At 33.9% G+C, this 24,048-nt stretch overlaps 1 protein-coding gene and 1 long non-coding RNA gene across 3 annotated transcripts in view; one reads left to right on the top strand and one right to left on the bottom strand.

Annotated features, from left to right (window-relative positions):
• LOC111376573 (importin beta-like SAD2) overlaps window positions 1-15,487 on the top strand; it is an 18,690-nt gene extending 3,203 nt beyond the window's left edge. The window contains exons 6-23 of the mRNA XM_022999539.1: window positions 284-532; window positions 613-1,030; window positions 1,098-1,553; window positions 1,811-2,126; window positions 3,042-3,188; window positions 4,115-4,331; window positions 7,886-8,084; window positions 8,180-8,303; window positions 8,382-8,595; window positions 9,317-9,483; window positions 11,149-11,176; window positions 11,735-11,872; window positions 11,962-12,141; window positions 13,417-13,556; window positions 13,651-13,790; window positions 13,929-14,086; window positions 14,596-14,725; window positions 14,809-15,487. Coding sequence (XP_022855307.1) covers window positions 284-532; window positions 613-1,030; window positions 1,098-1,553; window positions 1,811-2,126; window positions 3,042-3,188; window positions 4,115-4,331; window positions 7,886-8,084; window positions 8,180-8,303; window positions 8,382-8,595; window positions 9,317-9,483; window positions 11,149-11,176; window positions 11,735-11,872; window positions 11,962-12,141; window positions 13,417-13,556; window positions 13,651-13,790; window positions 13,929-14,086; window positions 14,596-14,725; window positions 14,809-14,966 — 3,579 coding nt within the window. The 3' untranslated portion in view covers window positions 14,967-15,487. The remainder of the gene's footprint in view (window positions 1-283; window positions 533-612; window positions 1,031-1,097; window positions 1,554-1,810; window positions 2,127-3,041; window positions 3,189-4,114; window positions 4,332-7,885; window positions 8,085-8,179; window positions 8,304-8,381; window positions 8,596-9,316; window positions 9,484-11,148; window positions 11,177-11,734; window positions 11,873-11,961; window positions 12,142-13,416; window positions 13,557-13,650; window positions 13,791-13,928; window positions 14,087-14,595; window positions 14,726-14,808) is intronic.
• A 6,780-nt stretch (window positions 15,488-22,267) lies between these two features.
• Window positions 22,268-24,048, bottom strand: LOC111376585. 2 transcript variants are annotated; one of them, XR_002699504.1, is made up of 3 exons: window positions 23,567-24,048; window positions 22,778-22,861; window positions 22,268-22,678 (listed from the first exon to the last, which is right to left on the bottom strand). It is a non-coding gene; the product is annotated as an uncharacterized LOC111376585 (long non-coding RNA). The 2 variants fall into 2 exon arrangements; XR_002699503.1 differs by having other exon boundaries at window positions 22,268-22,861.

Genomic DNA, 24,048 nt, shown 5'->3' with positions numbered 1-24,048 from the left:
AGGCCAATGACCCGCTATATATGTTCTATAGGAAATGTGGTTGTAAGAGTCCAGAGCTTGAAATAAATTGATTGATCAACTACTAGTGTCTATCTGAATAATCATCATTGATATACCAGACAATAGGCTTTGGGAACTAATCAAAACTAGAATGATGTTTCTAGTTCACAAGATACGATGAGACAATCTTGTGTTGATTCTATAAGAGAGATTCCAACGAACGAAAATTGAGAATATTTTCATATTCGCTTGTAAGTTAAAGAAAACCCAACCCCATAACCAGCAAACCACCACCTATCCAACACCGACCCTTGTTGTCGTCGACGACGGCAATACCGCGTCGTATGGCAAACCTAGTACCACCAGCCTCACGCCGCATATACAGCCACACATTCAGGCGGCGGCCCTAGGTGGAAACCCTAGCTTCGCTGCTCAAACTGGTGACGCGACCGGAGATGTGACCACCTGGGATGGAGTAACGATGCTGGACGATGGCAGTACCGGTGGACGGATTGGAAACATTGACCGGATGGTGGACCGATCTGGGCACCAAACCTAGATTTTGCAAAATTCGGCCACCAGTCTGGCAGACGTTCCTGATCGAAAAGTCAGGAAATTCATGAGACCATTTCTCGATCAGCCATGGTGCCTAGCATACCATTGGAAGTGCCGTTCACACAAAATCAGGGGAGTAAGTTCAGGGATGTACACGGTATGGTATTCAATCGTCGATTTCGAGTGGAGGCGAAGGAGTTTCAAATGTCTGTTAACAATCTTGTTACTGTTAGGATGACAGAGTGGGGTTGGAAAATATCGAATGCAATATGTATGGGAAGTTTTGGCGTACTTTGGATGGTGAATATGGTGGATAAGTTGAGGGTGACTAGTAGGTTGGAGGATTTTGTCTCTAAGTTCAATGATTCTTCAAGAGCTTTTTTGGCACAACGATGCGTGAACAGTCGTGGTAGATACCTGACGATAGCACAGTATGGGGATAGGCATCGAAAGGGAGTGGTGATGGTGCCGGAAGGTGCAAATGGAGAAAGGATGGGCATCGATCTCGCGAGTGTAACAGGCTGTAGTTGACTCATTTGTAGCTGGAGACAAGGCTAAATGTCAAACGGTGAGCGTTGGACGCCAACAAGAGTTGACCTATGCTGAAGTTACGACAAACACACATGCCACGCAGAATGTTGATCGAAGGGTGCTAATCCGAAATGAAAAGGCAGTTACTGTGAGTGCAAATGAAGGTAATTGTATGATGCATAAACATAAGGAAGCACATGTAGAAGGTTCATATGACGGTATATTGAATAGTGCTGAAATAAGGGCAGCTCGTGTCCAGACGTTGAAAGAGGAGTTGGATGAACTTTTTAGGCTTGCGGGATGTGGGTCTGTAGCGGAGTCCAGGATGCTTTTTTGCCATAAGTTTGGGGTGGGCGTGGATGAAGAAAGCTTGGTTCCTAAGGAGCTATCACCGAACCTTACTAAAGATAAGGGGGATAATGACTTAGGGATTCAAGCAGATCGGGAGATGGGACTTTGGGACCTTGGTCTAACGCAGGGGAGCCGAATATGGTGAATTTGGAGTCAAAGACACTGGGTATGATGGACACGATGCCTCCGACTGATGGATTATCAGTTGAGCAAGAGACGGGACATACATTGGCCAAGGGATCCACTTCGACTACACTGTAAGAGCACGAGGCTTCGTTCGAGAACCATGGTTCGGAACACATATAATAGAAGGGACTTGAAGCTCCTAAAAGAAAAGGAATTAGGGACTGACAAAGCTTTGTGTTGTGGGTAGATGACACCAAGAAAGGAGGAACAGACAGTGATATCGGATCGGTGGAGGAAGTAAAGGGATTCCCATTTGATCTTTTGGAGTATCGTCATGTAGAGGAAACAACGAAATTGAATGCGATTGAAAGTGGTCCCACAACTTCAAATTGGGTTCAAAAAATTCAAGATTTTGGTAAGTTGGTTGGTGTGTCATGCGATAAATATGAAAGTAGACTTTTACAATTATTCGAGGAACTGAAGGCCAATACGGGACAGGGGATGAGTATACCAGGCGGTAAATCAAGAAGAAAAGGTGACCGCGAATTTAAGCGGCTCGAATGGTCAGTAAATTACGACGCTAATGGTGTCAAGTCAAAGAAAGGATTGCTTGGGAAGGATGACAAAGCGTTAAAATGATATAAAAAATAATTAGTTGGAACGTAAGGGGGCTTAATGTCGTGAAGAAAAAGTAAGTTTGATCGAAATTTGCTAAGGGGATGGAGGGCGGACCTACTCTGCTTACAAGAAACTAAGTTGGACTTCGTCTCAAGAGCGGTTGTGAGCAGTTTATGGGGGGACAACTTGTTGGTATCAATATATGGGATCATCAAGGGCTTCGGGAGGTGTGTTGATCATGTGGGACACTAGAGTTCTTGATATGGAGGATGTCAGTGAAGGACTTTTCCTTATCTCTTTCATTCAAAAATATTTGGGATGGATTTCGTTGGATGTTTATAGGAGTTTGTGGGCCTAACGATGATGAAAGTAGAGATGGATTGTGGGATGAGTTGGCTGGGATGATGGCTTGACGGAATATTCCAATGTGTATTGGAGGAGACTTTAATGTGGTTTGATTTCCTACTAAGAAGTTTATAGGAGTTTGTGGGCCTACCGATGATGAAAGTAGAGATGGATTGTGGGATGAGTTGGCTGGGATGATGGCTTGACGGAACATTCCAATGTGTATTGGAGGAGACTTTAATGTGGTTTGATTTCCTACTAAGAAGTCAAGTGATGGGAGATTAACAAGGGCAGTGGAGAAATTCTCAAATTTTATTGGGAAAATATGTTAGTGGACTTGCCTTTGATTGGTGGAGACTTTACTTGGTCTTCTAATTGGGATCAACCTATTATATTTCGAATAGATCGATTTCTGATTAGTGGGGAATGGGAGGAAAAGTACCCAGAGGTTACCAGAGAAGATTAGGGAGGGTGAATTCTGATCACTTTCCTATTCTATTGGCTGGAAATACGAGGTGTAGTGAACGAAGATCTTTTAGGTTTGAGAAGATGTGGCTAAAAGTACAAGGCTTTAAGGAGCGAGTACAGGATTGGTGGGCATCTTACAACTTCAGGGGATCTCCCGGTTATGTGTTGGATAAAAAATTGAAAGGTCTGAGGAGGTATATAAAGAGGTAGAATGAGGAGGTGGTGGGAGATGTTAATTGGCGTAAAAACCAATGCATCTTAAATATAGAAGAGTTGGATGGGAGGGAGGAGAGTTGAGGATTGGTAGGGGATGAGAGGGAGAGACGTGGAGAATTAAGGGAAGAGTTGTAGAGGTTGATGGAGATGGAGGAAATAGCTTGACGTCAGAAATTTAGGGTCAAGTAGTTGAAGGAGAGTGAAAAATGTACCCAATTTTTCCATAGAGTCGCTAATTCTATCAAGTGTTAACAATTCTATCACCATGCTGGAGGTAGATAGAGTTACTTATGAAGACCCACAAGATATTGAGACCCAAATGATGAATTTCTATTAAAACCTGTATCGTGAGCAGTTTGACTGGAAGCCCGAGTTGGAGGGGTTAGACTTTTCTACTATTACTGAGGAGGATGTCAGCTGGTTAGAGAGAGAATTTGGGGAGGATGAGATTAGGGAGGTAGTGTTCAGCATGAATGACGATAAAGCACCAAGGCCGGATGGATTCTCATTCTCATTTTATAAAGCTTGTTGGAAAGTGGTACAATCGGACTTCGTGGATGTATTTACTTCTTTCTGTGTGACGGGTTCTTGAGAAGTTCTAATTGATTCCAAAAAAATCGGGAGTATTGGATATTATAGACTTTCATCCTATCAACTTGGTAAGCGGGGTGTACAAAATTATTGCAAAGGTGCTGGCTATTAGATTAAAGGAGGTGCTAGGGAAAGTGGTGTTTAAATTTTAGAATGCTTTTGTCAAAGGGAGCCAGATATTGGATTTCGTACTTATAGCAATTGAATGTATTGTCTTGAGAATGCGTATAGGGATTCCAGGGATGTTGTGTAAACTTGATATTCAGAAAGCCGATGATCACGTGAACTGAGGATTCCTTTTGTATATGCTCAGGCGATATGACTTCGGGGATAAGTGGCGCCATTGGATTCAGTTTTGTATATCTACGGTCTCCTATTCAGTTTTTGTAAACGACACTCTTGAGGGTTATTTTCGGAGTAGTAGAGATTTGAGGCAAGGGGATCTGTTGTCTCCATTGTTGTTTGTTATTATTATGGAGGCTTTCAGCAAGATGCTTGAGAAAGCCGTGGGAGAAATTATGTTGTTGCAAGTATCCCATTTGCTATTTGCAAACGACACATTGATATTCTGTGATGCAAAGGCTGAGCAATTCATGAACTTGTGTCGTCTGCTACTATGCTTTTAAGCTATATCTAGATTGAAAATTAATTTGAGAAAATTTGAGGCTATCACAGTAGGGGATGTCTATAATGTGGAGGAATTGGCGGCCATATTGGGTTGTAGGATTGCGCAATTGCCTATGTCATATCTTGGGCTCCTTTTAGGAGCACAGTTTAAAAATATACATATTTGGAATAGTATTGTGGAAAGGGTGGAGAAGAGGTTAGCGGGTTGGAAGCGTACGTACCTCTCAAAGGGAGACTGTCTTACCCTCATTAAATCCACTCTATCGAATCTCCCCACTTATTTCTTGTCATTGTTTCCTATTCCGATTTTAGTGACAAATAGATTAGAGGATTCAAAGGGAGTTTCTATGGGGAGGTTTAGAGGAGGAGAGGAAACTTAACTTGGTTAACTGGGGTGTAGTGTGTTTTTGCTATAAAAACGGGGGGTCTTGGATTAAGGAGTCTTGTATTGCTTAATAAGGCCTTGCTGGGTAAGTGGTTGTAGCGTTTCGATGTGGAGAGAGAGAGAGCTTTTGGAGAGAAATTATAGAGGCGAAATATGGTATTTTAGAAGGGGAATGGTGCTCAGCCGAGGATCGTGGTTCTTATGAGACGAGTTTGTGGAGGTATATATGATGAGGGTGGAGAGAATTTCAGAATAGTTTGACATATGTGGTGGGGAATGGCAATACTATCAGATTCTAGGAAGATTGCTAGTGTAGAGATCGGCCATTAAAAGTGGAGTATCCTTCTCTGTATCATATTACTTTGATGCCACGGGCTATGGTGAATGAAGTCTTACATGTACATAATGAGAATCCCAGCTGGAACGTTGCTTTTGGGAGGAGTCTACAGGACTGAGAATTGGAAGATTATGCGTTACTCCTGACCTCTTTGTATGAGGTGCACATCAGGGTAGGAGAGCGTGATTGTAGTAGGTGGAGGTTGGCACACGAGGGCATTTTCTCAATTAGCTCTTATTTTAGATCATTGTTGGAACCCTGGGAGAGTTCATTTCCTTGGAAGAAGGTATGGTGATGTAAACTGCCCCCTTAGGAGGTATTTTTACTATGAACGGTTGTGAGAAGACAGGTGTTAACGATGGATAACCCTCAATTGAGGAGCCTTTATGTTACGAAAGGGTGTTATGTGTAGGAGGAATGGAGAGACGATTGATCACTTATTCCTTTATTGTGACGGTGCTCGCTCCCTGTGGAACGATATTCTAGCTTCTCAACACATGGATTGGGTATTTTCGCAGCATATGGAGGATGTACTGAAGGCATGGGGGAGAAGATTTCGTAATAAATATAGCAAGATTGTTTGGGACTTTATTCTAAGATACATTGTCTGGTGTGTGTGGAGGGAGAGAAATAGTTGTTGTTTTGACGATCATACACGAACAATAGAACAGATTAAAGAATTGTTTTATTCTACAATGTATGGTCTAATGTCGTGGCTAATACTCGTGTAGATGGGTTGTCTAATTTCATGTCGTTTCTGTCTTGTGTTAATTAATAATACACTTCCTGTGTATTATTCATGATTAATAAAAAATTTGATTATCTATCCAAAAAAAAAAAAAAAACCCTTCACGTACTATTTTTAAACTGAAAGTACAAATATGAAATCATTAAAAATCTCTCATTCACCCCCCAACGTTTTGAAAGAGTTTCGAGAAAAAAGGAAAAATGTCTTTCAAGAAAAAAGAAAAATGTCTTTCAACAGGTAATATTTATTTCTTTAATATTTCTCTTTCCTCTTTCATTTATGAACCTTAGAGGTTAGAACCATGCTAAAAGATCAATATTTTTCTCTCTTCAACATGTTGTTATTGTTGTTGTTGTTGTTGTTGTTATTATTATTATTCTCTTTCTAATATTCTCATATTTTCTCTCTTATTTTTCATCATTTTCTCCTTTCTATGAGAAAAATATCACCTTTGTAAATAAAAGTTCTTATAAGATTTTTCTCTCTTTTTCATCATTTCCTCCAATTTTCTATCAATTTATAGATTAATTTGTAATTAATTGTTTTAAATTGCTTGTTATATTTAATTTTGTAACTTTTTCTACATGTTTGGACATAGTAGAATATTGAACATTAGAGATTTCTTTTTTCCATCGAAGAGTATAGAAATTTTATAATTCTTTCGTATTTTGGTTTATTTTTCGGATTGAGGTGACTTTTTATATTCCATTATAAAAATATTATTATTGACATAGGAAATGTAATTTAAAGATTGTAAGTTTTGGATCATTTGTTCATGCAAGTACTGGTTCAGACTAGGATTACATTGTAGTGCATAAATAAAAAATTCCATACAACAAGGATGTGCAATAAATTATCTAGACATGTAACTTCATATATTTCCAAGAAAGTCTGTAGTAGTTAAATGAATTCTATAAAAGTATTTTAATGGAAGTCTACTGAAGTCTATAAAGGCAATAAAAGTTTATTAAATTCTGCAGAAGTCATTACTTAAAAAACTCTCCGAGTCTTTAAAAGTCAAAATTGAATACACCTTAGTTTTTTGGTCTGGAATAACTTGATTATCTTTCGTAAGGTTTAACTGCACCCCCGTCAACTATTGCTGCGTTCGATGTTACACACATAAGAATGAGATCACTTTTCCTTATATGTTATGTTGCTCATCCATCTCCTCAGAGAAGTTCTCCTTTTACCGATACTTAGAGGAGGTCCTACATTTTTTAGTAGTGTCTTTAGAGTTTGTGGCATGTTTCTCTTTCTTTTAATGTTCTTTATCTTACATTTCTTCAGTGCATGTTTGACAAATTTTACAATTGCTTCTAAGTTGTCAAACTCTGTTTTTATCCATAGCCTCCATAGGATCCTCAGCTTTAACCTATTTTTTAAGTACACGACCCTTAGGACCCATTGCTTGTAATGAGCACTTAAAAGCTTAGTCGAAGATGCACTTGCTATCTGATGTTCTGTCTTATGGTTAAAACCCCGTAACCTAGTTCATTATCTTCAAGATTGACTTTTTTCTGCAATATGTGGTTTGGTATGTTAGCATTAATGTGACGAAAATGTATCTTAGCCTCACTGAATATCTTTCGTATTTAATGGTAAAAAATCTGTTTCTAGATCTATCATTTGAACTAAGACTTAAATCTGTTTGACATGAATACCTTGATGTAAGAGTCTAGCAATAGTCATGTCTAGAAGTCAGTGCTGTCTTCTTTCTATCTTCTGGAACGGGACATTTGTTCTGTGATTTATGGGAGGAAAATGTTCTAGTTGTTATGATACAGATTGGAGAGAGTGATTTTGAACCTTCCCCAAATTTGAATCTTTTTCGCGATTTGACGTTCTGCTGAAGGACTGTTAATGTCATATCATGTGTAATATCCATGTTTTAGTTTATGAATATCCTTTTAAAACGTCATCTCTTGCTGTATCAACTCCAGTTTTTGCTAATGAAATCTGTGCTCTTTAAGTACGATGATTTGATTGTAACATTTTAGCCAATGACCTTGACCTGATTCATTTTTGTCTATCATACAGTATCTCAAAAGGCAATATTTACAGTCATCTGCAACCAAGACTTGATGTTGTACTGTTCGAGATCATCTTTCCACTCATGTGCTTCAATGACAATGATCAAAAGCTCTGGGATGAAGACCCACATGAGTATGTGAGGAAGGGATATGGTGTGTCTTGGCTTCTGGTTTTTGATATGAACCTAGTGTTATTTTTGGGTCTTGTAATCCCAAATTGGGTTGAATATTTCTTATACTTACTGCAGATATAATTGAGGACTTGTATAGTCCTAGAACTGCTGCAATGGATTTTGTGAGTGAGTTGGTTAGAAGGCGTGGGAAAGAGAATCTCCAGAAGTTCATATTATTCATTGTGGAGATTTTTAAGAGGTACATTTTACCCAGTGAATCCTATACTTCAGTTTTAGATCTCTGAATGATGATCAACCTCATTTTCTCTACGTACAGATATGATGAGACACCGGTGGAATATAGGCCCTATAGGCAAAAGGATGGCGCCCTTCTAGCCATTGGAGCATTGTGTGATAAATTAAAGCAGACTGATCCTTACAAGTCAGAGCTTGAGCGTATGCTTGTGCAGCATGTGTTCCCTGAATTCAGCAGTCCCGTGGGGCATCTTAGAGCCAAGGTTTGTTGCTTCATATTGCTTTACTATCTCCTTTGATTACCTATTGGTGTGCAATTTTACTTGCCAAACCTTTCTGCTATCATTTATTGGTGAAGCATTTTATCTGACATATATCATTTTCCTTATGTATAAAAGCTTAGATTCGTGCTAGATATATCTCATTTGGCTGTGCATTTCCTGATTGTACTCTCATATGATGACTTTTGCATGAGTATTGACGGAAGTTTCGTAACTATTCTTTGCTCAGCTAATTTCCTTGTTTTATGCTGCTTTCTTAAACATGGACGCTGTGATTTGGGGAGCTTCATAAATATAGCAATTGTGCAATAATTCTTCGAAATGGGCTAGATACTCACACGGTGAACGTACCGTGTCTACAGTGCACAAATAATTGATTTATTACTTAAGATTCATTTCATTTAATCCCATCTAGTGATAGAGCGTTGACTAAGACTATTACGTAAAAAGAATTTTCAATAAATCTTAGCAGAAGCATTTCTTCCTGTGACTGCCTTTCCTACCAACAAGCTAACTCAACAAAATCCAGGTTCTTTCTAGACTAGACCTTCGGACTGAGTGATACATTACCATAACAAATTCGATGGGAATCACTCAAATTGTTAAAGACAAAGAATTTTTCAAACTTATCAGTCTAATCCCGAAATGACTCTAGACCAGTCCAACCATCAAAAGTCCCACGGTTACTAGGTAACTAACCTAGAAGGATAATGAATGCTGTCAACATAGTTCCTAGGCCAAGGATAATTGTTCTGATAATGGGAAGGCACACTATCGTGAGAAGGCTAAGGATAATTGTACTGATAATAGGAAGGCTAAGGATTATTGTACTGATGATGGGAAGGCACACAATGTCGTCACCCTCCTTTGCTTAGAAATTGTAGCAAATCTCGTCGGAGTCAAGTTTTTGCAATCAGGAAAAAATGATGGGAATTTCTTACCTAAATTTGATAGATTCTCCAGTATTTGATTAGGTGTTTCTTACCTAAATTAGACTAGTTTAGACCTTATACAAAGAGGCTTATGATTTGTAATAAGGCCCAACTTTGATGCGAAATAAATTGATTTCTATCCTTCTAAAATTTCTCTTTTCTCTTCGTTCTCTTCTATTTCTCATCTCTTCTTCTTTTCTCTTCTCAATCTTATTCTTGTCTGATTGTGTACATCATAAAAAAGCCTCGAGAAGCTTTGAGGCGTAAGCCTCAATAAAGAACAATAAATAAATTCCAAAGAAAAAAAAAATACAAAAATGTGCTCATAATAAACGATAGACCATCTAGAAAATCCATAATAAAATTGTCGGGGAAATGAATAGAAGAATAAAAAATAATATTAGTGGATTAGAAACAAAGATTGTTTGGTTGTTTGTTTGGCTATTTGTGTATGAGGTTTGATGAAAGGTGGTTGACTTATGCATGTTGGTTTTGATGGCTGCCTGATACCATATTGATGGAGGAAGCTCGCAAACGAAGATTCACAATCAACAATTTATCAGACTTGATGAGAAAGTATGAGAAGATAGAAGAAAAGGGAGAAAATAGAAAGAAATCAGAGGATGATATGGGTTTATTTAATAATCAACTCTAACTATTACAGAGCACAAATCCTCTTTATATAAAGTTTAAACAAACCAAATTTAAGTCAGTACACTATAATAATGAAATAAGCTAATCTGAATCGAACTCTCTTTATTAATAATCTTCTTGGAATATTTACTAGTTTATTAAGAAAGATCGCATCCTTTGGCATTGGAGTTGCACTGAGTCGAGTAGATTAGGAATAAAGTTATTTTTATTTGGAGTAGCTTATTTCAGTTTATGATAGTTTTTAGTTATTTAAATTAGGTTTGTTTAAACACTAGATTTATGCGTTAGTATAGATATATTTACGTCCATCTAATTTCTCTCCGTTCTCTCCCATTGCTTCTCTCTTTCTTTCTTCTCAAATCCCAAAATTGCTCTCATTTTTATACACACACACACGCACACACATACATACTAATTAACTTCCATCTTTAACAGACATGGATAAATGGAGTAGCATATATTAAGTTGTCAAATTAATGATGACATAACAAAATTCTAATGTATTTCTACAATTATAAAAGTTCTACAGGTCTTCAATATCACTATTTATGGGATCTTTTCAATTGAACTGTCAGCACATTTGATTAATTTATCCTAGTTACTATCAGTTTTATTAGTACCGACAGAGTACTGTAGTTGTCTAATTTGCTATTTTTAATAGTAAGTGGATTATTTTTTGCAATTAATTAGCAGTTCTATCAAGCCATTAGACTTGATTTTAGGTAATTGTGATTCATAATTTTACCCTAGAAGAGTCCATATTATATTCTGTTATCCTTATTGTTTAAATCGGTGAAAGTCTGAATTGTTCTCTTTGATTTACCAAATTTCTTCCCGGTCTTTTTCCTCATCTTTTCCATCCCTTTCCTACATGCCACAAAAAGGAAAAAGCAACAAAAAAATATGGAGAGAAGGAAAAGCAAAATACAGAGACAACAAGACTGAAAATATAGAAATAAAAAAGTAAGGTTATGTGTTGTAGGTGCCTTGTTGCTCTGTCTGCCACTAAGGTAACTTCGCTTTGGAGGAGTTCATCACACTTCAGTTTTATGATGCTTGGCTGCTTGAGTCGCTTGCTCTAGTCTACCTTCCTTAATTCTTTCTTTTCTAGTTTTTATTGCTGATTTTGTGTTTAAATTAGCCCGGAAAACCTTTAAAACATTCGAGGCTATACAAAGCCAATCTAAAAGCTGAGGTTAATATTAAAAAACCTGGAAAAGACTAGGCACTCACGTGCACACCTCAGCTGCTATGCTTTTGAGGTGTATGCGTCAGGAAGGTGAGGAGTGAATATTAAAGTGCTTAATAAAGGCACCATGCGAGGCATGCCACAAGTAGTAAGCCTCTAGTGCCTTTTAAAAAAATGTACTTGCTAACAACCTCAAATGTATGCTCTTCTTTATGTGGCTGTTTTCCTTGGAACACCTTTTTATCTTTGAATTACCCTCTGGTGTATTGCTATTTTTCACGGAAATCGAAGTTAATTTTTGTAATTTTTAAAATTCTTTGCCATGGTATTATTGGGCCTCATTGGTCGTGACTTATTGAAGCAGCTTTTATGAATCTCTCTCATGTTCCATGTTTCTTGTGGATTTTTCACAGATATATTGGTGCCATTAGATAACTATATATCCAGAAGCACAGTTCACTTCCTCACATGCAAGGAACCAGACTACCAGCAAAGCCTTTGGAACATGATTTCATCTGTAAGTTAATTCCATATTTACCAAAGATTGACCTCTGAAAAGAAGATATATGATGGCTTTTAAATTATCATCTCTTGTTATTCTTATAGATCATGGGTGATAAAAATTTGGAGGATGGAGATATTGAACCGGCACCTAAGCTCATTCAAGTGGTATTCCAGAACTGTAGGGGGCAGGTTGATCACTGGGTTGAGCCTTATATTAGAATTACTGTGGAGCGTCTTCGTCGCACAGAGAAACCTTATCTGAAGTGTCTCTTGATGGAAGTGGTGAGGAATATTAATTATTTCTATTACTCGCATATTCTAGCCTGTCAAGGATCACACTCTAGTAATAATTTTGATACTGTTCTTTGTTCATTTCATTGAAAAAACTAAATATTTTAGCTCTCATTTCTTCATAAACATATTTGATTTCATTTTGGTCATCACCAACTTGAATTTAGGGTGTGCTTGATTGCAAGCATGGATCTTGCATGGAAAGAAAATAAGTTCTAGGCAATTTCAACCTAGAAAAATTGTACATTTTCATGAATTTGAGTTTTTGGGAAGTGTGAATTGCCTAGAAAATAAAGACTTGCTCCCTGTAAAGAAAATGTTTTCCTTGTTTTTGAGGGAAAAAATGATCATATGACCAACTTTTAAAAAATATTTTTCATGGAAAAAATGCCACTCATAACACCCCAAAAGTAGCACTTAGGCGATGTCATTTGCATGAAAAATTAACCCAATCTAACACCCCCTTAATGCTGCAAGGAACCACAGGTAGCATGCCAATATACTTTGACTCGTCATTCTTTTACCATTTATTACCAGTTTTTCTCTTATGAGCGGTGGGTGGTAGAGGAATATAGAAGAAAGTATAATTCTAATATGATCACATCTTTAGAATTGTTCGACTCTTCTGCTTATACCTTTAGTGATAGCTTTTTCTCTTCTTTCATTCTTGTTTCTTTTTGTGTATGTGCTGCTGTACTATCAGTGGACTTGTTTATTTTCACATTCACATTCTGATTAAGGTGACTCTTATATGTAATATTATCGACATGGATCATGATTGGAGAGACTTGGTGGAAGGCAACCTATCATCTGGGGTACGGTTGACGACTTTGTGGTTCACACATCTGCAGCAATAAAGAACTTTTTTGTCTCTAGCGCTTTGTTTATATATCTGGCTCTCAATAGTGCAGCATATGTGATTTTTAAAATATGGGGTATTCTATTTTTTAATTCCAGTGGTTTTTTTTTTTAAATAATCTTTATGCAGCGCCACATTGCAGCATCAATTAGGGTTATCATAATTTTGTTTAATGCCTACACTGAATACTGTGTGGTTATTTTCCCACTGGCGGAAATAATAGATCATTGAGAAGTTCACTAGGTTCATGCGGGGAAATAAGAATGTAGCCGCAATCATGGATGGCTACTTGTTTGCTTTCTTTTTGGTTCTTTTGCTTGTTGGGTTCACTAATAGAGAGAGAGTGCTTGTGGTCAACCATTTGAAAAATGAGGCCTGACCATTTGATGATCAATGGCTTTCTTCAGGTTGCTGATGCTCTGTACTATAATGCATCCTTGACTCTCAATGTACTGCAAAAGCTTAATATTGCAACAGAAGTGTTTAATCTTTGGTTCCAAATGTTGGAACAAACTAAAAAAAGTGGAGCGCGGGCTAATTTTAAAAGGTATGCACTTGTTTAGATATCTTGCTATTTTCCCTTCGCCTCCTTCCCGGGAAGCTTGCTTAAGGATTTATGTCATGTCCTGTCAATGTTGCAGAGAACATGATAAAAAGATATGCTGCTTGGGCTTAACGTCGTTGATCCCTCTCCCTGCTGATCAGTTGCCAGGAGAGGCGCTGGAGCGTGTTTTCAAGTCTGCTCTCGACTTGCTTGTTGCCTATAAGGATCAAGTAGCAGGTTGTTACATTTATTCACCTCAGTCTCTTGCTTTGCTCTCTATTATTTTACTAAAAGGAATTATACACATTAAACAGTTGCTAATTCTTGCATCTTATGTTCTATTATGTGCTTATGTATTTGTTCTTGTGTACGCAGAGGCTGCAAAGGAGGAGGCTGAAGATGATGATGATATGGATAATTTTCAAAGCGATGATGAGGAAGAGGAAGGTGATGAATTTGACAAAGAAATGGGGGTTGATGAGGAGGATGGAGATGAAGCTGACAGCCGTAGTCTTCAAAAATTGGCTGCCCGGGTGGGTTTACTTGAATGAAGTTATTCTATGATGTTCTTATGCTAATGAAGGGATGCAAACTATATCTGGTTTTTCAGTTATTCCTGAAATAAGCAATATACCAAAAAAACTGGAGAGGTAATATTTGTTTTTAATGACATGAAGTCTATCGAAAATTAATCAAAATAAAACACCAGTTCATATACATAAAATGAATCTTTTGTTATGTCCATCCTTACCTTAAGATTATTAATAATGCCAAGGTTTTTTTAGAGCTTGAAACCATCCCCCACCTGCTGGCTGCTTTAAATTTGAAAGATTATATTAGTTGGTAGTACAATCAACATAGAGAAGGCCCGCTTAAAGTAAATGCGACTTTGATAATGCTAGATTTTCTGTTTGATTATTGTGCATCTGTTATAATAATATTACTTGGTTATGCATTTCTGTTGTCTGCTTTTGCGATTCTTTGTCAGATTGATCCTTGCGTGTAAGAAATTTTTCACCATGGCTAACTGTTGGAGTTACAGGCTAAGTCTTTCCGCTCGACTGAGTCAGATGATGATGATGAAACAGATGACGATTTTAGTGATGATGAAGAATTGCAATCACCCATTGATGATGTTGACCCTTTTGTCTTCTTTGTGGATATTATTAAAGGTAAATGCTGGCACCTTTTGCTACTTATTTTCTTACCATCAAGCTATTTTCCGACTATTTCTCGCTCTTTTTTCTTTGTTTAGCATTGCAAGCATCCGATCCTTTGAGGTTTCAGAACCTCACACAGACACTCGATTTCCGTTATCAAGCTCTTGCAAATGGCGTTGCTCAGCATGCTGAGCAGAGAAGAGTTGAGATTGAAAAACAAAAAATGGAGAAGGCTGCATCAGCTGCTTCATGATTTCCGGTAAATCAACCTTGGCTTTGCTGTCTGTCCGCATTCTTTGGTTTATTCGAATAATGGCACAGAACACCAAGAGTTGTTCCAAGTTGTGGAGTTTCGGTTGCTTCATTGGTTGCAGTTCCCAAAGACAGGCTCATGCAATGCAGGGAACTCAATTTGCTGCCCATTTTTTCCTGAGTGTGGGTTCGATGAGTTATTGTCTCGTGAACATTTCTTCTACATCAGAAGATGCCTGTTCTCGATGCGGGTCTTTTTGCAGTTATACCATTTTATACGTCAGATGAGAGTCCCATGTCAAGTAAACAAGTAAATTTCTTAGAAACCCTTCTATATGGTTTAGATGGAGAGGTAAATTCATACAAGATTCATTGGCTATGTTGTAGGTATTTGACGACTGTTGAAAATTTTTTGTTGGGGATGCATCCTAAATTGTCTGCGGACATGTTTGTGGTCTATAGAGTTGGTTTGGTTTAGGGAGATTTTGCAAATTGAAAACTGCTCTTATTCTTTGACTTGTTCATTATTTTTGGGGGAGAATTGTGCTCCTTACGTCTCTGTTTACCTCATGCGGCTTGTTCGTGCCACCTTTAAGTCTTCCACTTAGGGATGACAATTTGGTTCACTGATTTGGGTTGCTTGTGGCTTGGCCCGGAAAAGCCCGAGTCAACTTGGCTCGAGGATTGGGCCGAGCCTGAGCCCGCGCCCGAGCCACGGGTCGGCTCGTTAAAAAAAAGGGTTTAAAGGTAGTGTGTGCTGCTTATTTAAATTTAATTAGGCAATAGTTATAATACAAAAAAATCGAGCCGACTTGGTAAAGCTTGAGCCTCGAATATTTGGTTGAGCTTTTGCTCGGCTCAGCTTAGGTCAAAAAAAGCTTGTCTTAATTTTATTACAGCCTAGCTCGAGCCTTGAGTTTCAACTTGACTCGACTTATTGACATTCCTATATCTACTACTCTATATGGTTTGAGAACTACTGAGGGTCGTAGACTAGTACAAGCCCTCCAGGCTTCAGACAACCTAAGTTTAAATAGGGGAGGCTCAAACCCTTTATTTCTTTATCCTATTTTTGCCGTGAACTGTCAGTGGGGTTGAGCGTGAGTTGTGTACTGGGGTTGGGTTGGTTTTTTATTCAATTCAAATTCAACCTAACATGATTGGTTTGCTCTAAAATCAACTAGACAACTTACAAAAATACTCCTAAAAGTAAGGATGTTTTAAAAGTTAAAAAATATTGTTTTAAATTAATTGTCACTTTTTTAAGTTAAGTCACATTTTCACTTTAATTAAAATTAAAAGTAATTTTTGTCACTCAAAAAAATGATGTAAATTTCAAGAAAGTGGCGAAAAATTAAAAAGTAAAAAATACTGTAAAATTCAAATATTGTGTAAAATTAAGTGACACAATGTCACTTTTTCTATATCCCTCCTTATCTTAAAAGAGAGAGTCAGGTTTACTATTCAGTTTTTACACGAAACTGGTTTGAAAACAGTTTGGCCCCAGTAAATTGTTTTATTCAATGACGCTGTAGCATTATTTTCACATGCCGTTTCACTATGATGTCATCTCCACTACAATATTTCTCCATTTTCACACACTTCACTTGTTTAAAGTCAATACCATATATTATATAATAAAGAAACGAAATTAAATATAAAGATTACTAAAAAAAATTGCAGATAAAAATAAAAAAAATTATTATAAAGTTCTTAAATTAAATTAAAAATTTAAAGAAAAAATAAATATTATTTAATTCATATTTAACGAATGTCTTTATATAATAATGAATGTATAAAGATTATTTTATTTAAACAAATAAAATAAAAGAAAGTTATAAAAATTAAATAAATAATATATAAATATTATTTAATGAATTAAAATTTAAAAAATTAAATTTAAAAAAAAAACAAAAAATCTCTCCGTGGATGGATAGAATTTCTCCATCCATGGAGAGATCTCTACTTTCAAAAGGAGAGTTTTCTCTTTTTGACTTTTTCTCTCCTTTTACACAGTGATTCCACTCCGTGCACGGAGTGGTGATAATTTTTTTTTAAAATTTTATTTATAGTATTTTTTATTCATAAATATTTAATTTTAAAAAAAAAATCCCTCCATATCTTAAAAGAGAGAATATGAGGTTTACTGTTCATTTTATTAGTGATAATATTTTTTTACATAAAAATTATTCTTTATTTCTAAAATATAAAAAGTTACTTATAATTAAAAAGATCATTTCAAGTTATTTAAAAGTAAAATGAACCTATAATTGCAAAAGTTACTTATAAGTAAAAAGTATTAACTTCAAATTTTATAAGTACAAATATTTAGATATATTTATTTTTTTGAATTAAATATTAATAAAAAGATTGCACTATCTAGAATGTAAAAAATTACTTATAGGTAAAAAAATCATTTCAAGTTATTTAAAAGTAAAATGAACCTATAATTGCAAAAGTTACTTATAAGTAAAAAGTATTAACTTCAAATTTTATAAGTACAAATATTTAGATATATTTATTTTTTTGAATTAAATATTAATAAAAAGATTGCACTATCTAGAATGTAAAAAATTACTTATAGGTAAAAAAATCATTTCAAGTTATTTAAAAGTAATAACAAAAACTTATAATTGTAAAAGTTACTTATAGATAAAAAAATATTAACTTCAACATTTTTAAGTAAATGTTTAGATATATTTAATTTTTAAAATTAAGTATTAATAAAAAATTACTATAATTAAAAAAAAAAAAATTCACTCCATGCATATGTTTGTTTTTTTTTTTTAATTATAGTAATTTTTTTATTAATATTTAATTTTAAAAAATTAAATATATCTACATCTTTATTTAAAAATGTTGAAGTTAATATTTTTTTTTTATCAATAAGCAGCTTTTACAATATAAGTTTTCTTATTACTTTTAAATAACTTGAAGTGCTTTTTTTACTTATAAGTAATTTTTACATTCTAGATGGTGTAATATTTTTTATTAATATTTAATTTAAAAAACTAAATATATCTAAATATTTATACTTAAAAAATTTAAGTTAATATTTTTTACTTATAAGTAACTTTTACAATTATAAGTTTATTTTGTTTTTAAATAAAATGAAGTGATCTTTTTAGTTATAAGTAATTTTTTTACATTTTAGAAATAAAGAATAACTTTTATGTAAAAAATTATTTTAAGAAATAATATTACTAATAAAATTATAGGATATGGTCGATAGTTGATGTCGTGAGAAAATGGTAAAAGAGTATCGTGTGTTAGATTCAAAGCATGTAAACTGCAGGTAAAATAGAAAATGATATCGTTTCTACTCCACCAATTAAAAAAAAAAACTACAGTGTGAAAAAATATTATTTCAAAAAATATTACTAATACTAGAATTATAGGATATGGTTAATAGTTGATAACGTGAGAAAATAGAGAAAGAGTATCGTGTGTCATATTCAAAGCATGTAAGCTGCAGATAAAATAGAAAACGACATCGTTTCTACTCCACCAATAAAAAAAAAAAACTACAGTGTGACAAAATATTATTTTAAAAAAATATTACTACTAATAAAATTATGGATATGGTCCTTTAAATTTGACACACAATACCGTTTCTCCATTTTCTCATCCTATTAACTATCAATCATATCCTATAATTTTATTAGTAGTAATATTTTTTTTAAATAATATTTTGTCACACTGTAACTTTTTTTTAATTGGTGGAGCAGAAACGACGTCATTTTCTAATTAACCTGCAGCTTACATGCTTTGAATTTGACACACAGTACTTTTTCTTCGTTTTCTCATGCTATCAACTATCAACCATATCCTTTAATTTTATTTGTAATAATATTTTTTAAATAATTTTTTACATAATAGTTATTCTTTATTTCTAAAATGTTAAAAGTTACTTATAACTAAAAAGATCACTTCAAGTTATTTAAAAGTAAAACGAACTTATTATTGTAAAACTACTTAGAGGGTGTTTGGGATACATTTTTATGTAAAAATGTATTTTTGAATAGTAAATTGATGAAAAATGTGTGGTTGAAAAATAAAGAAAAGTTTTTTATTTACGAGTAATATTATTTTAATAAAGAATGTGATTGAAATAAAGAGAGAGAAAAATGCATTTTGAAAAAATGAGTACCAAACGGAGGTTTATAAGGCCTACTCGCCTGGAGGTAAATGAATTGGGAAAGCCAACAGAAAGATTCGATATTCGATTCTGACTTTCGTAGAGCCGGTGCTGCTGTTGCCTGCGCGTAGGGTTATTTAAAATAAAAAAAACTTATAATTGTAAAAGCTACTTATAGGTTAAAAAAATATTAATCCCTCATTCTCTTATAATTGCAAAAGCTACTTATAAGTAAAAAAATATTAACTTAAATTTTTTTAAATATAAATATTTAGATATTTTTATTTTTTAAATTAAATATTAATAAAAATATTACACTATCTAGAATGTAAAAAATTACTTATAAATTTGTAAACACTCCATGCAAATATGTTTTTTTTTTAATTTCATTTATAGTAATTCTTTTATTAATTTTTAATTTAAAAAAAATAAATATATCTAAAAATTTTCTTAAAAATGTTGAAATTAATATATATATATTATCTATAAGTAGTTTTTTACAATTATAAGTTTTTTATTCCATTTAAATAACTTGAAACAATTTTTTTCCTTATAAGTAACTTTTTACATTCTAGATAATGTAATCTTTTTATTAATATTTAATTTAAAAAATTAAATATATCTAACTATTTGCTTAAAAATGTTGAAATTAATATATATATATTATCTATAAGTAGTTTTTTACAATTATAAGTTTTTTATTCCAATTAAATGACTTGAAACGATTTTTTTCCTTATAAGTAACTTTTTACATTCTAGATAATGTAATCTTTTTATTAATATTTAATTTAAAAAACTAAATATATCTAAATATTTATACTTAAAATTTTTTTAAGTTAATGTTTTTTTTACTTATAAGTAGTTTTTGTAATTATAAGAGAATGAGAGATTATTATTTTTTTACTTATAAGTAGCTTTTACAATTAGAAGTTTTTTCTTATTTTTAAATAACTTGAAGTGCTTTTTTTACTTATAAGTAACTTTTTATATTCTAAATAGTGTAATCTTTTTATTAATAATTTAATTAAAAAATGAAAAAAAAAAATAATAAACTCTTAAAAGATGGGGTTGGGATCACTATTCATTATTGCCACTTGAGTTTCACACATGCTTGGTTTGTACTATTCATTAATTGGCTCATAAAATGTCCTTTAAAAGTGGGTTTTGCTCTCTCTCGCTTTCATTTCTTCATGAGAAAGAAAACTCTACTACACTGATTCTCAAAATCTAAGATATTGAAACTCAGAAAGTCGAAGAAGAGATCTTGAGAAGGAAATTGCAATATGAATTGTATGAAGTGAGAAGACAATTTGCAGTAGTTGATTAACTGAAAGTATTGGATATGCGATTTGGACAAAAAAGATTTGATTGTTATTGATTGTTTTTTAATTTTCTATGTTATTTGCATTCAGCGTGTTTCATTATTGTTTAAAAATGCATGATATTTTTATATCTTATCTATGCTGAACTAAGAACTTTAGAAATTATGCTGGATGATACTCTAACTTTCTTTTATTTTGAGCCAGGGCCTCGAGAGTGTCCATATCAGTGTCTTATAAAGCTTGACTAGAAGAATGCAACATTTTACCTCTATCTTGCTCTTTCACCATGTAAGTAAACCTTTGTTGAAAGTTTCTAAGATAACTTATAACTTGAAATTTGCTTGTGTACCAAATGATATTAATTTAATCATTTTCTATTTGGTGAATTGACTAAGTAAAACCTTCTAGTTTAACATCTATAGGTAGGAGGATGGTTAAAAATCTATTAGGTTATTAGTCTTAATATCTCATGAGTAAAGACATCATGTTTTGATGTTTGCTAAGTATCTTGACTTGGTCTATTAATTTTTCTTTATTTCTTGCACCGTAATGACTATTTTGAATGCCATATAGCAAACCTTAGTGATTATTTCAGATGCCATGACAAATATTTATGCTACTATTTCAAATATTGTAGCCCAACTAACATTTTAAAAGAGTTCTTCATATATATATATATATATATATATATATATATATATATATATATATTTAAACAAATCTCATTAACTTTTGTCATGTAACTTCGATGTTCGGCTAACATTTGAAACTGGAGCCTTTGTGTCCAGAGAAAAAGTCAACATGGAAGAAAGAATTGAATTCCATAATATAAATGCTCGTGGTTTGATATTTATACATTTGATTTCTAAATAGCTAGACAATTACATACTATCAATTCTAATTATAATGTAATTTATATATGTTAATAGAGTATGATAAATGATTCTTTTTTCATCTATCAATACAAATGATGAAGGCGACACACTATAATCCAACACATTTAACATACTTGCATTATGTTCAAAATAATCCAATTCGTGCATTGCACGGGCAAAGACCAGTATATATATAAAAGTGATAATAAAAAAGGCGACACAATGTTAGTTTTATTTTTTTTAAATTTTTTATTCAAAAGGTGATAGAAATTCCAAAGAAATGGAAAAAAAAAGGGAAAAAAGAAACAAAAAAAAATAGTGATTGAAATTCAAAAAAGTGACGCTTTTTTCTTGTACATATTGATTTTCTTCTATATGTTGTCTATTATCATTACACTTTACTTGTATTAACTAAACATAAAACATATTTACATTTTTTGGAGAAAAACACCCTATAAGTTGAAATTGACATAAATTAAAAAAGTGACAACTAAAAAAAGTGACAAATTCAAAAAAGCGATGAACACTTAAAAAACAATGAAAAACATCATTCAAACCCTAAAAATAGGTCCAGAGATGGTATATTTTCTTCTACACGTTATCTATTTGTGATTATGTTTCACTTTTATGACTTAATCACACACTATAAGTTGAAAGTGCCACCAAAAATTTAAAAAAGTGAAAAATTCACAAAAGTGACAAAAATTCAAAAAAGTGACAAATTACATTGGTGTCAATAATTCAATACCACCATACTATCTACACGTGAAATACATGAACCATCACATATTATAATGCATGAAATCATGCATTATAGTAATGTTCACCAAACGGTTGGCTTTCTTTCGATTTTCCACACCCTATAAGTTGATTTTCTATTTACTATTTCTCTAAATATAGTAATGTTCAACAAACGTCAATTTTCACACATACATACACTAGCAGGTGGACTGCTAAGTACATCTAATCAAATCAAAATGACTTTTATAAAGAGAAACTATCAACTTCAGAAATAGGTATGATCCAGGTATAACTGAACAACTTCCAAATCACAATTAAAGAATCCTCACAACAATGGAAAAGAGATGCCAAATATTTTTATCTTAGTTTCTACTTGGAATGCTTGTTGTAATCCATTCTGCTCTCAATTATGACTTTCTTCTTGATCTCAAAAGTAACTTTGACTAGATCAGAAACAGTGGCTAGATGTACACAGCAGATTCTCATCTTCTCTCCAGTTACCACATCTAATTTCACAAGGTTTAGATTGTTATCATCTTCCTTGTTAAATGTCGAGGAGGACAGCACGCGGTCCAATCTTTTCGTCCCCAATTATATTTTTCGAAATGTTCTGCCAGCCGCAGCACCTCCTTCAGACCTGAAACCCCACAGAGGAAATTTACCACATGAATGCCCAAATGGCCTTTCCTCGAAAACGACATTGACTTGCTGCTACTAAATCCTAGATCTGAAATACCATTGACTTGTCCAAACATCTACTCCTGGGGCATTCTGCTTGGCACCAAACAAAGCTCAGGCGCTCTATACCATCTAGAAAAGACTTGAATAAAGAACAAACAACTATACTCAAGTTGTGCAATAAATAAAAAAAGTAATTGAAGAAAGAGATTCGGACAGATTAGAGTTATTGCATTATAACATACTTTGCAATGTTTTAGAGAATCAACGTCATATCAACAAGAACCAATTAGCAATAAGTTGTTAAAAAGTATTATAGTTCTACAATAATTTATAATTCTACATAGAAAACACGATGCAGAGGAAACCATAAATGTATTCTTTCCTAAACAAGATGGAGTGTTCCTGTTAGAGTTGCATACATACAAATACATTTATATTGATGACAAAACCTCCCACAGAACCATGAGTCAACTGTTTTTCCAAGTACAACCATAAACCACGAATGCCAACATTATTACTTTGATTCAAAAAATCCAAATACCAAACAAAATTGGATGAATACACTGATCACCAATTTACTTAGTACTAACTTCATCAATTGAAAAGGCAATTAAAATCATTATTTGAAAGAAATTGTAATTAACTCAAAGTCATCAGTTCATTTTTATCAACAAGCTGATAAAAAATGACTTTATGCTGTCAAATAGGATGCTTAGTTATGCCTTATGGGACAGAGCAAAATAATACTAGCTGAAAGCTTAGTAAACTTGATAAAACAAGAATTTCTTCTAAGGATGTACTGAACTGCATCCATCAATCATAATTAGTACATAAGACGACATACCTGGGGAGTGAGCTTTCTATCTGGGCTCCCAAATATACGAGCTAAATCAAAATAAGCAGTTTAAGCTGTTTGTCTGCTCCAATCAACGAGTTGTTGGCTTTCATATCCCAGTTCACAAGTCGAAAATACTCAACAAAAATCAAAGCAAGTTAGAAACTTGAAAAGAAATGCCTTTAAATAAATGTAATGACGCAAAACCCAGAATCACCAACAACCTTCAGGTGACCATCCAAATCACTGTAATGATCAAGACTTGACTGCTTTGGGCGGTGAGATTGCGCTCATGCCAAGCCCACGCTGCGGGGGCCATTGCTAAGGATAGTGCGACAGTATTCGCCTAGAAGGGTCAAACACTCCATGAGTGCTGGCGGTTTACCGAGTGGGCTCTCGATTGGGGAGCTGGTGGCAAACCCGATTTGAATTGTGAATGGTGGTGGCGATGCTACTCTCATTCACGAAGTGTGGGTTTGGAGATGAATAAA

Source organism: Olea europaea, unplaced genomic scaffold, assembly GCF_002742605.1.
Source record: "Olea europaea var. sylvestris unplaced genomic scaffold, O_europaea_v1 scaffold1521, whole genome shotgun sequence".
NCBI lineage: Eukaryota > Viridiplantae > Streptophyta > Magnoliopsida > Lamiales > Oleaceae > Olea > Olea europaea.
The sequence above is the reverse complement of the archived record's forward strand: the minus strand, read 5'-3'. Positions and strand labels throughout refer to the sequence as shown.